General features: G+C 49.6%; 1 protein-coding gene across 4 annotated transcripts in view; it reads left to right on the forward strand.

Moving 5' to 3' along the window:
• The window catches only part of PPT1 (palmitoyl-protein thioesterase 1), a 71,035-nt gene extending 58,933 nt beyond the window's left edge, over window positions 1-12,102 (forward strand). For all 4 annotated transcript variants that reach the window (XM_035699044.2, XM_025419820.3, XM_049094345.1 and 1 more), the window contains exons 6-9: window positions 6,636-6,726; window positions 7,718-7,816; window positions 9,096-9,167; window positions 10,592-12,102. In XM_035699044.2, the coding sequence (XP_035554937.1) occupies window positions 6,636-6,726; window positions 7,718-7,816; window positions 9,096-9,167; window positions 10,592-10,714 (385 nt within the window). In that variant the 3' untranslated portion in view covers window positions 10,715-12,102. The remainder of the gene's footprint in view (window positions 1-6,635; window positions 6,727-7,717; window positions 7,817-9,095; window positions 9,168-10,591) is intronic.
• Window positions 12,103-12,291: the final 189 nt, after the last annotated feature.

A 12,291-nucleotide genomic window follows, 5' to 3' on the forward strand; every position in this document is an offset into this window, starting at 1 on the left:
CTCCTCCCTTCGGTTTCCTCCTTCATAACCCTGCCCATGGCACCCATGCCAGCCGCGGCGGGTGCTGCAGCGTCGCTCTGGCCTTGGCCTCTCCTCTTCCCCTGTGCCAGCCCTGTCCTCCCAGGTGGCCCTCAGCCCTGCGGCCCCGAGGCTCCCACCGTGTGCTTATCCACAGGTGTCCCACTCTCATCACACCTCCGCCCTCAACTTGCCACTTCCCTTTCTGGAAGTACTGAGGCATCCACTTAGGCACGTTTCAGCGGTTCAGAAAAGTCTAGAGAGTGACATCATCTAAGACCTGAAATTAATATTTTGCCATATTTGCCTCCAATATTTTAAGAACAGAAACATTTCAGATAATACTGAATTCTACATATCTCTGCCAGGTTCCATTCCCTGCCCTCCCTCCATAGTGACAACCACTGTCAAGAAATTAGAGTATTAGATCCTTTCTGCCCATTAAGAAAAAAAAAATTATATTTAAATACATATATATCCTTCATACATAGCCTTATTTTGTATATTTAAAATGTTATATAATAGGGGCATCTGGGTGGCTCAGTGGTTGAGCATCTGTCTTGGGCTCAGGACGTGACCCCGGGGCTCTAGGGTCGAGTCCCCCATCAGGGTCCCCGCAGGGAGCCTGCTTTTCCCTCTGCCTGTGTCTCTGCCTCTCTCTGTGTGTCTCTCATGAATAAACAAATAAATTTTTTTTTTAAATGTTATGTAACAGATATCGTGGGCACTTCATTCTGCACATGAGTTTTTCACTCAATAATATTTGTTTAATAACATGTTATATATACATCTAGTTCATTCCTCTTGACTGCTACGTGGCATTCTGTATTCTGACTTCATCACAGTGTATTGATTTCCATATTGCAAACATTTTGGCATTTCTAGTTTCTCATTGTAACAAACAACTTTGAGGGAACATCCTTTTCTTTTTAAGATTTTATTTATTTATTAGAGAGCGTGCAAGTGCATGAGCAGGGTGGAGGAGCAGAGGGAGAAGCCGGCTCCCTGCCAGGCAGGGAGCTCGATGTGGGGCTCCATCCCAGGACCCTGGGATCATGACCTGAGCCGAAGGCGGATGCCTAACTGACTGAGCCCCCCAGGTACCCCGAGGGAGCATCCTTGTGTTGGAAAGCCCAGTGTGTGTTCCCGCATGTCAGCTTTACTCTTACGCTGCTACCGTACTCACACAGGACACTCCAAATGTGTGGAGGTTTTCCCCACACCAAGGAATTCTCTGTGACACCAGCTGGGTGTCCTACAATTTCTCAGTCTGACACTGCGTACCTGGAGAGGGCATCAGATCCCACAGATTAAGTGCCCAGTCCTGCAAGCCTGCCCTCTCCCCACATGCCTGTCGCCAGTGGTATGTGTCCAGGTTACCCCACAACCTCTGATGACTGATTTGCTGGAGCATCTCACCGAACTCAAGGAAACATGTTTACCAGTTTGTTGAAGGGTGTGATAAAGGACACAGATGAAGGGCACCTCCTCCGTGGTTCAGCCCGTTAAGCATTGGCTCAGGTTATGATCTCAGAGTCCTGGGATACAGCCCCCCCCATCAGGCTCTGCTCAGCGGGGAACCTGCTTCTCCCTCTCCCTCTGCTCCTTCCCCTCTCACTGTTGCTGTTTCTCTCAAGTAAATAAATACATTTTTTTTTTTTTTTAAAGACACAGAGGAACAGCCAGATTGAAGAGATACATTGGTGAGGTCTGGGAGGGTCCCGAGTGCAGGAGGTGGGGTGCACACCCTTCTAATGTGGGTGTGTCTGCCAACCTGGAAGCTCTCTGAACCCCTACTATTGGGATTTTATGGAGGCTTCTTCATGTAACCATGATCAGTCACTAACTCCACTTCTAACCCCCCTCCACTCTCTGGAGCATAGGAAGCAGGGCAGAAAATTCCGAGCTTCAGGTGGAGGCTTGGTCTTTCTGGTGAGCTGCTCCATTCAGGAGCCACCCAGGAGCCCACCCGCGGCCACCTCCACAGAACAAAAGATGTTCCTCGTATTCTTTTTTTTTTTTTTTTTAAGATTTTATTTATGTATTAGAGACACAGAAAGAGAGACACAGGCAGAGGGAGGAGCAGGCTCCACGCAGGGAGCCTGACGTGGGACTCAATCCAGGGTCTCCAGGATCAGGCCCTGGGCTGGAGGCAGCACTAAACCGCTGAGCCACCTGGGCTGCCCTGTTCCTCATATTCTTACCTCTTAGGAAATTACAAGGGTTTTAGGAGCTCTCTGCCAGGAACCAGGGCTGGAGACCATTCATTATATGTATTTTCTTTTCTCTTTAAAAGATCTTATTTTATTCATGAGAGACACAGAAGCAGAGATACAGGCAGAGGGAGAAGCAGGCTCCCTGCAAGGAGCCTGATGCAGGACTCGATCCCGGAACCCCGGGATCACTCCCTGAGCCAAAGGCAGACACTCAACCGCTGAGACCCCCCAGGCACCCCTCATAATACGTATTTTCTATTACCTAACAATCCCAAGGAACAAGAATTTATCTACTAGTGGAATTCACGACTGTGGACTCGCAGTTATTTATGGGGTAATTTGGGGAATGCTCCTTAACCTCAGTGCCTTAGTTTCATCATCTGTAAAGTAGAACAAATTCTATGTCCTGGCTTGTAGAGAAGGTTAAATGAGTCAATAAGTGTAGAGCGCTGAGAACGGTACTTCGTAGACGGTGCATGTTAACTGCTGTGATTACAGTGATGAGTGTGTGCACTTTAGACTTGACTCCGGATTGCCAAGGTGGATGTGCTGGTTTCTGTTCCCACCAACAGAGTGCGAGCATTCCTGCTTTCCCCAGTCTTTTAATCCTGTGCCTGTTGCACGTCTGCCAGTCAGAGATGCATGTGGGAAGGTTCCACATTCCAACCCGCGCGTCCTCTTAGGCAGCTTGAACATCTGTTCCTGTTTGTTGGCTACTCAGGTCTCTCTTCTCTGTGAATTGCCTATTCTAGTCTTCGCCTGTTTTTCTGCTGGGTGCTGTCTTTTTCTTACTGATTTATTTTTTTTAAGATTTTATTTATTTATTCATGGGAGACAGAGAGACGCAGAGACACAGGCAGAGGGAGAAGCAGGCTCCATGCAGGGAGCCCGATGTGGGACTCGATCCCAGGACTCCAGGATCACACCCTGAGCCAAAGGCAGGCGCTAAACCACTGAGCCACCCACTGAGCAACCACTGAGCCACTGAGTCTCCCCCTTTCTTGCTGATTTTAAGTATTATATACACACACATGCATATATATTATTATTAAGCCTTTTCTTTGTTACATATATTACACTTCTCTTAGCCTGTGGCTTATCTTTTAGTCTTATTTATGGTGTCGTCTTTTTTTTTTTTTCCTGAAGATTTTATTTATTCATGAGACACAGAGAGAGAAGCAGAGACACAGGCAGACAGAGAAGCAGGCTCCCTGTGGGGAGCCCGATGCAGGACTTGATCCTAGGACTCCGGGATCACACCCTGAGCCAAAGGCAGACCCTCAACCACTGAGCCACCAAGATGCCCTATAGTGTCTTCATTTGGTACAGCAGATTTTTTTTTTTAGATGGTTCTATTGAGATCTAATTCATATGCCATATAATTCTGTCACTTAGAGCATATAATTAATTGGTTTGGCCATTCTACATTATTAATTTTTTTATGTTGCGGTAAAACATATATATGTTATATATAAAACAAAATTTGCCATTTTGTTTTAAGTGTGCAGTTCAGGGGCCTTAAGTACATTCACAGTGTCTTACCACCAGCATCAGATGCAGCAGCTTCTAATTTGGATTCAGGCCACTTCATCATCCTTAGGACTGAAGCACAAAGCTATTCCTATCCCATATTTTCGTCTGATTTTTTTTTTTTTTAAGGTTTTGTTTTGATTCTCATGTTTTCATCTACCTGGGGTTTTCTATGCTTGAGTCTCTTTCTGGGCTGCTGTTCTGTTCCACTCATTTATCTGTCTCTCTCCACCCTGCACGCACACTGCTTTAGTTACTATAGCAACTTGTACCCAGCTCTTCTTTAAGTCTTGGCTGGTCTTGGACTTTTATTGTTTCATCTGGAGTTTAAAATTAGTTTGTCAAATAAAATAAAATCAAATCAGGTTGTCAGATTCTACCAAAAATTGTCTTGTGATTTAGATTAGAATTCCTTAGGGCTTGGCCATCTCCTCAACACTTCTGCTTCTGCTTTCCTTTCCTCTGCTTCAGGCTCTTGTTCCTCTGGCGTCAGGACTTGGACCAGCATCTCCCTGTGCAGAGGGTCCTGGCTGCTGGACTTAGAGCGGTGGTGGGGGTGGGGGGACACCGAGCAGGTGGCAGGTCTGAGAGCACCACCTTTTGTGGAATTTGTGCCATGAGTGGACACCTTAGTGAGCTTTACAGTTCTGTGTTTTGTTTTTTTTTAAGATTTTATTTATTTGACAGCACGAGCAGGGGAGGCAGAGGGAGAGGCGGACTCCTCGCTGAGCAGGGAGCCCCACACGAGGCTCCATCCCAGGACCCTGGGACCATGACCTGAGCTGAAGGCAGACGCTTAACCAGCTGAGCCGCCCAGGCGCCCAAGCTTTACAGTTATTTAATTTTCATGACAACCCTGTAAAGAGTCCGGCTCCAAGAGGCGAAGACCGGTGATTGGAGGCCAGGTCTGTGCGGTTACCAAGTGGTGTTGTCCGCATCTCCAGGCTGCATGGGCGTGGGCTGCATGCAGGCCCTTCTGGCTCCGTTACCTCCCCACTGTAGACCCAGGGCAAGCTGCATAAGCACTCTGGGTATCGCTGCCTCGTTTGTAAACAGGAGGCTGGTAATAGTGCTGCCCCATGGAATTCTTGTCAGGATTAAATAGGCTACTGTATGTCAGTGCATAGGATAGGCCCAGGGTCTGGTAAGTGCCCCTCTCCACCCCACAGTGGCTAGAGCAGGCCTCGGGCAACAGCTCCGTGTCTGGGGGGTGACTGCCTCTTGAGTGGGCTGCGTTGGAAAGAGTGTGGACTTGGGCAGATTTAGGCTCCCATCCCACCTTGTCTATGACTATGTAGGTTTTTTTAAAAAAGATTGTTTTAAGTTATTTAGAGAACGCATGCGCACGTGAGCGAGCAGGGTGGGGGGGTCCGAGAGAGAATCCTCAGGCTGACTCTGCTGAGCCTGGAGCCCGACGCGGGGCTCGATCCCACGACCCTGAGATCACCGCCTGAGCCAAAGCCAAGAGCCTGCCGCTTAACCAGCTGAGCCCCCCAGGCCCCCCCGCAATACGCCTATGTGGTTTTGCGAGGGTCACTTGACCTCTGACCTTGGCCCTTCCCAGGGCGACAAGGAGAGAAGAACAGCCCAGGATTGCTCTCTGGGTCTCCCCGGCTCCTCCGCCTCGTGCAGCACGTGCGGCTACTGCTCATCCCCAGGTCCCTTGGCCGCCCTGTGCCCCGGGCTTCTGCCCGGTGCCCCTTCTCAGCTGGTTCCCTTTCACGCAGAAGAGTGACCGGTGACGACTGCCTGCCTTTGTCAGCCCCTGGGCTCCGGAACCCGGGCTGGCAACATCCAGAGACCTTTGTATTTATTCACTTAAATTTTTTTTTTCTCCAGGTATTTTATTTACTCATGAGAGACACAGAGAGAGAGAGAGAGGCAGAGACACAGGCAGAGAGAGGGAGAAGCAGGCTCCATGCAGGGAGCCCAATGCGGGACTCGATCCCAGGACCCCAGGATCACGCCCTGGGCCGAAGGCAGGTGCTAAACCACTGAGCCACCCGGGCTGCCCACACTTAACATTTTTTGGAGGAACTTCGATGGGCCTCCCATGTGAGCGCGTGGGCGCCCTGAACTCCCCGCTTCTGAGCAGGTGACACTGTTGGCCACCCACTCCCGAAGTGTCTTCCTGCGGTCGCCTAACCGTGCTGCCCTCCCTTCTGCTCACAGCTGAAGTCCCGCCCCTCCCTCAGTGCCCGCCGACTTCCCAGCTTGCCCGGCATCCCCGGCTTGGCCCCTGGCACCCGGCGGAGGCCTCCCGCCACGCATCTGCCGTGTGCAGGCAGGTCCTGCGGGTTGCTGCTGAGGGAGACCGGGGAGCCGCAGCGCTACGATGCAAGGACCAGAGCAGGGCTGCTGTCAGTATTTTACAAATGGGCAGTTCAGGGGTGCCCGGCTGACTCAGCCGGTTAGCACCCGTGTTCTTCAGCTCAGGTCATGATCCTGGGGTCCTGGGATCGAGCCCCACATCAGGCCCCTGCCCCAGGGGGTGGGGGGTGGGGTGTGTGTGCTTCTGCCTCTGCCCCTCCCCCTGCCCCTGTGCACATGCCCTCTCTCTCTCAAATAGATAAAATCTTAAAAAAAAAAAAAAAGGGTTCATCACATTTTAAAAAAATCAGTCCTTTTCCCAAACCGGTGGGCCCGGGTCCGGAGCTAAGTAGCACTTCCACGCCTCGGGTATGTGTTACTGAACCGTTTCATGAGTGGAAGTCCCCTCTGCTGTATTTCGGGGCAGGGCCTGTGCCCCGGTGGCCCTGCTCTCGGTCCTTCTGAAGTCACCGGGTACACAGTCGGCCGTGCACCCCCCACCCCTGTGTCCTGCCTGCCGCGGGCTGGGCTGCCTTCACTCGTTCCTCCTCCTCCCCGCAGCCTGGTGCAAGCAGAGTACTGGCACGACCCCATAAAGGAGGACACGTACCGCAACCACAGCATCTTCCTGGCCGATATTAATCAGGAGCGGGTAAGCACCCAGCCCCGGTGCCTCGGCGCTGCATTCGGTTCGCTTTGGGGGCATTAGACAGGTGGGCCGTGAGCGTTCGCCCAGAACGCCCTGGACAGACTGGGAGGCACAAGGTCTGCTCTCGGAGGCTGTGCTTCTGAGCGGCAGTTCTTTCAGGAAGGCTGCCATTCATCTGGCTCTCCCCCCGAGTCCTTTTCCTTTCCTTGTGAAGCAGCAGGGAAGCTCAGTCGGGTGCCGCTGGCCTCGGTGGACCAGCACTGCTGCTGTCCTCACTGAGGGAGGCCTTCCTAGTGGGTCCCTTGGGGGTCCGATTTTCTCAGAAGTGAGATTTACTTAGAAGAGAGACTGCAGAGGGCACCGAGTATGGCCCAGGCACAAGCTTGGTTTGGGAGATTCTGGTAAACTCCGTGGCTCAATTTGTACTGTGCCTGCCTAGAGGTTTTTGTTTTTTATTTTTTTAAATTAATTAATTTATTTTAAATTATTTATTAGAGACAGAGAGAGAGAGAGACAGGCAGAGGGAGAATCAGGCTCCATGCAGGGAGCCCGACGTGGGACTCGATCCCGGGTCTCCAGAATCACACCCTGGGCTGAAGGCAGCACTAAACCGCTAAGCCATTGGGGCTGCCCAGGTTTTTGTTTTTTAAAACAAAATTTGAGGGCTAGCGGGGAAGAAACAGAACAGCCTCGCAGAACCACCGAGAATGTGTAGTTTCTCCTTGTGCCTTGGCTTTCTCGGTGGCCTTTAACCTTTGTGACGGATGCCCAGGGAGTGTGGTGACGAACTCATGGTGGCATCTGAGTGCTGTGGTAGGTGGGGGCATTGCCAGTCAGCTAGGACGGTGAGAAAGGCCTGTACAAGGTATATTCTGGGCGGGAAGCTGGAGAGTGGCCCTTGATCACGGGGAGGAAATCCGGTGGCCCAGGGCTGGGGAGGCCGGAGCGCTGGGCAGGCTTTAGCATCCCTGCTGGAACCTGGCTTTTCCCCCAGGGCGTCAATGAGTCCTACAAGAGAAACCTGATGGCCTTGAAGAAGTTTGTGATGGTGAAATTTCTCAACGATTCCATTGTGGATCCTGTGGACTCTGAGGTGAGATGCTGTGTCGGCGGGCCACGCCCAGAGACCCAAGGAGTAGATGGCATTAAGATAGAGCCACCTGCTGGGGAAAATCCTTCAGTCCCTTCCACCACCTTTGTGTAGAGCAGGGCTTCTTCACCCGAGGTCTACAAATGAGACACTGGGGGGTATTATTCCCCCACCACCCGAAATTATTTGCAAGAGTATGTAGTTGCATTCTCTGAGGAAGGGTCTGTAACTTTTACATTTTCCAAGGGGACCTGGGACCCAGACCAGGAGCCCAAAGTCTAGAAATCCCTGAGGTTGGCATTCAAGGCCTGCCTTGACCTGTCTTTCCAACCTAAGCTTCCTTCATTAGCGACTCCATACACTGCGCCCAAAGCCATGTTGTACTTGTTGAAATGCCCTGGGCTTAGCACAAATTTTTTCTTACGTGTCTTTGTTCATGCTTCTCAGCCTCTGGAGTGCCCTTCCGTGGGCTCCACCTGACAAGCTCCTGCTCATCTCGCAAGGCCAAGCGCCACAGTCACTTCTTCCATCCAGGATGCTATCGCTGTTCCAAGCAGAGTTTGCTCCCTCTTTTATGTCTAGCCACCAGGGACTAGCAAACTGCAGCCTGCCGGCCAGATCCACCCTGCCATCCACCTTTGCATGGCCTGTGAACCATTTTTTTCATGGTTAGGAAAAAAAATCAGAAGAATATCTGATGACATAAAAATTATATAAATCCAAATTTCAATGTCCATAAACAGAATTTCTTGGCAAAACAGCCATATTCATTTTTACTTTTTTTTTTTTTAAGCCATGTCCATTTTAAAAATCTTGTTCCATGGCTGCTTTTGTTTGGAATGGCGGGCACTGGGTAATTGCACCCATGTGGCCCTTAAAGGCTAAAATATTTTGTATCTGGCCTTCACAGAAAAGTTGGTTGATCCCTGTGCCCAACGGTTGTTTCCGTGCCTCACTAGACCGGAGCTGTAGAAAACAGGGACCCATATATATATATTCACCTTCAAATGTCAAATTTAGCACAAGGGTTTTCACAGCGTAGGTGCTCGATAATTGTAGGAAACCGGAATTCCGGGGAATTGGAAAGCTCTTTGGAAAGATTAACTCATCCCATCAGGATCCACCCTTCAAAAGACATGACTCAAGACCTAACTCTATTTTTACTCTTTGCTGCAGCTTTTTGATACTTTGGGTGGTAGTCTTAGGTGCCGGCCAGTCCTAGCTTAACACTGCGTGTGTGCGGTGTGTGTGATCATCTTCCTTCTTGCTCCTTCTCCTGCAGTGGTTTGGATTCTACAGAAGTGGCCAAGCCAAGGAAACCATTCCCTTGCAGGAGACCGCTCTGTACACACAGGTAACCAGAGGGGAGCGAGGTGCTGTCTTACTCAGCTCCTGGTTCCTGCAGCTGCCCGTCCTGTGCACCCCTGAGCAGTAGGTGCACAGAGGCGTCTGGCTTGTGCCTGCTACGGGTGAGGCTGGTGAGGGTGCTGTTAGGCCAGCGCTGGTTTACAGAAACGTACACCCTGAAGGACGCAGGACCTGTACCTCATGGTTTCCAAGTATGTACAAAGGTCGCATCATCTCCAGTTTCCTTCTCCTGATAGAAAGGGTTCGAACTGGCTTCCTTTGCTGATGTGCACACTGCAAGTCCAAGCAGCCCCCGCGCATCGTGAGAACATGGGAGAGGTGTTAACTTTATTATTATTATTATTATTATTTATTTTATTCATTTATCCATGAGAGACAGAAGAGGCAGAGACACGGGCAGAGGGAGAAGCGGGCTCCATGCAGAGAGCCCGACGCTGGACTCAATCCCAAGTTTCCAGGATCACACCTTGGGCCGCAGGTGGTGCTAAACTGCTGCGCCACTGGGGCTGCCCAAGGTGTTAACTTTAAAACACGAGTGGATGTGAGGTTCTGTTTTTAAATTAGAGCACTGAGGAGGGGAGCTCCCCCTGCAGGAGCCTGAAGAGGAAACACAGCAGGCTCTGTTTCTCAAGCAGAGGGTGCACCATTCCCCTACCTCTAGTTCTGGGGCCTTCCACACTCTAAGGAATATATACTGGAGGTGGACCCTGGCCCCAAGGGCGCGAGTGCTCTCTGCACCACTTGCCTTCTACTGGAATTCCTCCGATTAACTTTGCAGGCCGAGTTGTCTCCTCTCTTGGTGCCCCAGCTTGGGTGTGATCAAAGGATAGGGAAGCTGGGGGTGGGGGGGGGGTCTTTTGAGTTTGGGAAATTACAACTAAGAACGTCCCTATCGTGAAAGTCAAACCATCAGTAGCTGCAGCAGAAGCAGTGCTCCGGGGCCGTCACTGCACGTCCTCCCAGCCGTATTTGTCGTGTGGCACTGCCCGGAAGGCCTTTTTCAACTGCAGGATGCGAAAAGCGTCTGAGTTACCGAAGGGCTGGGTACATTTTAAGCTAACGCTTTCCTGTCTTTGGCTCAGTCTCACTTGACTGACATTTTGAGCCAGTTTTGTTGGTGGCTGGCCCACCCACATAAGTGGTCCTCCAGAAGCTTTAGGAAACTTTCCAGAAAGCAGAATATAGAACTCTGTAGACAACAATCTCAATTAAATATATGTTTTGAATGCTCAGGAAGCAAACTGGGAGGCATCCTTTTTGGTACTTTCAACAATACACCTCAATTTTACTACTGAGGGAAAGACTACACTTTTGAGCATGTATCCCAAATGAACATCCTGTTTCTTTACTTTTTTAACTGTGAAACTTTTCATTAAGGCTCTTGATTAATTATGGTCTTTGTCTCTGCAGGACCGCCTGGGGCTAAAGGAAATGGATAATGCAGGACAGCTAGTGTTCCTGGCTGTAGAAGGGGACCATCTTCAACTGTCTCAGGAATGGTTTTATGCCCACATCATACCCTTCCTTGAGTAAAACCCTTATAGTCTACACCAGAGCTCAGGGAGCCCCGAGCGCTTCTAAACCAGTAGGAGACCATTCCCCTCATGCCTAAGCCTGAGCTCCCATCCAGCTTGCAACTAATCCTTCCCTCTAGTTATCACCTAACATGCCCTGCTCAGAAAGATCTAAGATTCAGATCTTATCCTTTGCTTCATCCTATTAGCATATGGTGTTGAATGCAAGTTTAATTAGTTAATAACCATGCATGGAGATTATTTTACAACCCCTTGATGTGGTCAGGCTGTCTTAGGAAAACCGAGTCCGCTGCAGATCAGTGTCAGAACTGTGCCCAGATGAGGCTGAAACAGTTAGAGTCTAGGGGCAGACACCTTTTCCAGGAAAGCCTTGCCACATTTCAAACCCAAGAGGCGGCCAGTATCCAGGGTTGTGACCATAAATGCTTTCTCGGTTTTGCTGGTAGAGATAGAACCAGTGCTTGTGAAAGTATTGCTTAGAGAGTGTTTCTGCAGTATTTGACGTTGCCCTTTGCACAATATGTGGTCTTCTGTGGTGTGCAGCGTTTGGCCCGTCCTGCTGGGCCATCATCTTTGTCTCAGCAGCACTCTTTTGGTCTCTTCAGGTAGTGATGACTTAGTTGCTCTGTCACAAAAGAGGGGAAGTAGTGCCCAATTGGATTACTTAAAGTAGGGGCACAGGGGTGGGGGGTACATCTTGCTTAACTTAGGGGAGTGAAGAAAAATGTACAACTGTATGTCAGCTATACTTCAGTTGAGCAAGCAGAAATGGAAAGTGAGGACGCAGCTGGTCCCTTTCACTCCATCCTTGATTAACCTGTCCCCTTCTCAGTGTGGCCAGTGGTCTGCATTCTAGAATCACTCCGCTGCTGGTTTTAGCAGATGATGGGAAGAAATCAGGCTTTCTAACTCCCATCTCCAAAGACTGTATTTATAGTACACTCTAAACTACTTCTGATGTATTTAATGAAAAAAAAAAAAGATTATTTGTTCAAAAAGCTTCGGAGTATTGCACATTCCTTTTCTCCTATTGGAGATCAGTTCACATTAGGATACTAAAGATTGAGAATTCCAGTTACAATAAAGAAAACTAACCTTTATCTACTGTTTGCTGACACTATTAGAGCATGGAAATCTTAGCCTCTACTCCCCCACCTGAGAAAACCTATCAGCACTTTCTGGAAGACTGTTCTGCGGAATGCCAGTGTGGGCCCACTGCTGTGCTGGAGGGAAGCATCTTGTTAGTGCTGCTAAGTTTACCCTTTATGATTTTCCCTCACCTCCTCAAGCTTTATTTCTCAACAAAAAGATGAGGATTAAGGCTAATAAGTGGGGGGATGTGAAAAAAATTTTATGATGTTGTCTAAAATAAAGAATAGTTTCTTATCCCTGGTGGCCTTTTTCTTTTCAATCAATACACCTCTCGGCACCGGACCGGCTCGGTCAGTAGAGCATGCGACTCTTGATCCCGGGGTTGGCTGTAAGTTCTGAGCCCCAAGTTAGAGGTAGAGTTTACTTTAAAAAGAAAAAATTCTTAACATCTCTATACAGTAAACATCATAGGTAAATACTAAG

The sequence above is a fragment of the Canis lupus genome, chromosome 15 (assembly GCF_003254725.2).
Source record: "Canis lupus dingo isolate Sandy chromosome 15, ASM325472v2, whole genome shotgun sequence".
NCBI lineage: Eukaryota > Metazoa > Chordata > Mammalia > Carnivora > Canidae > Canis > Canis lupus.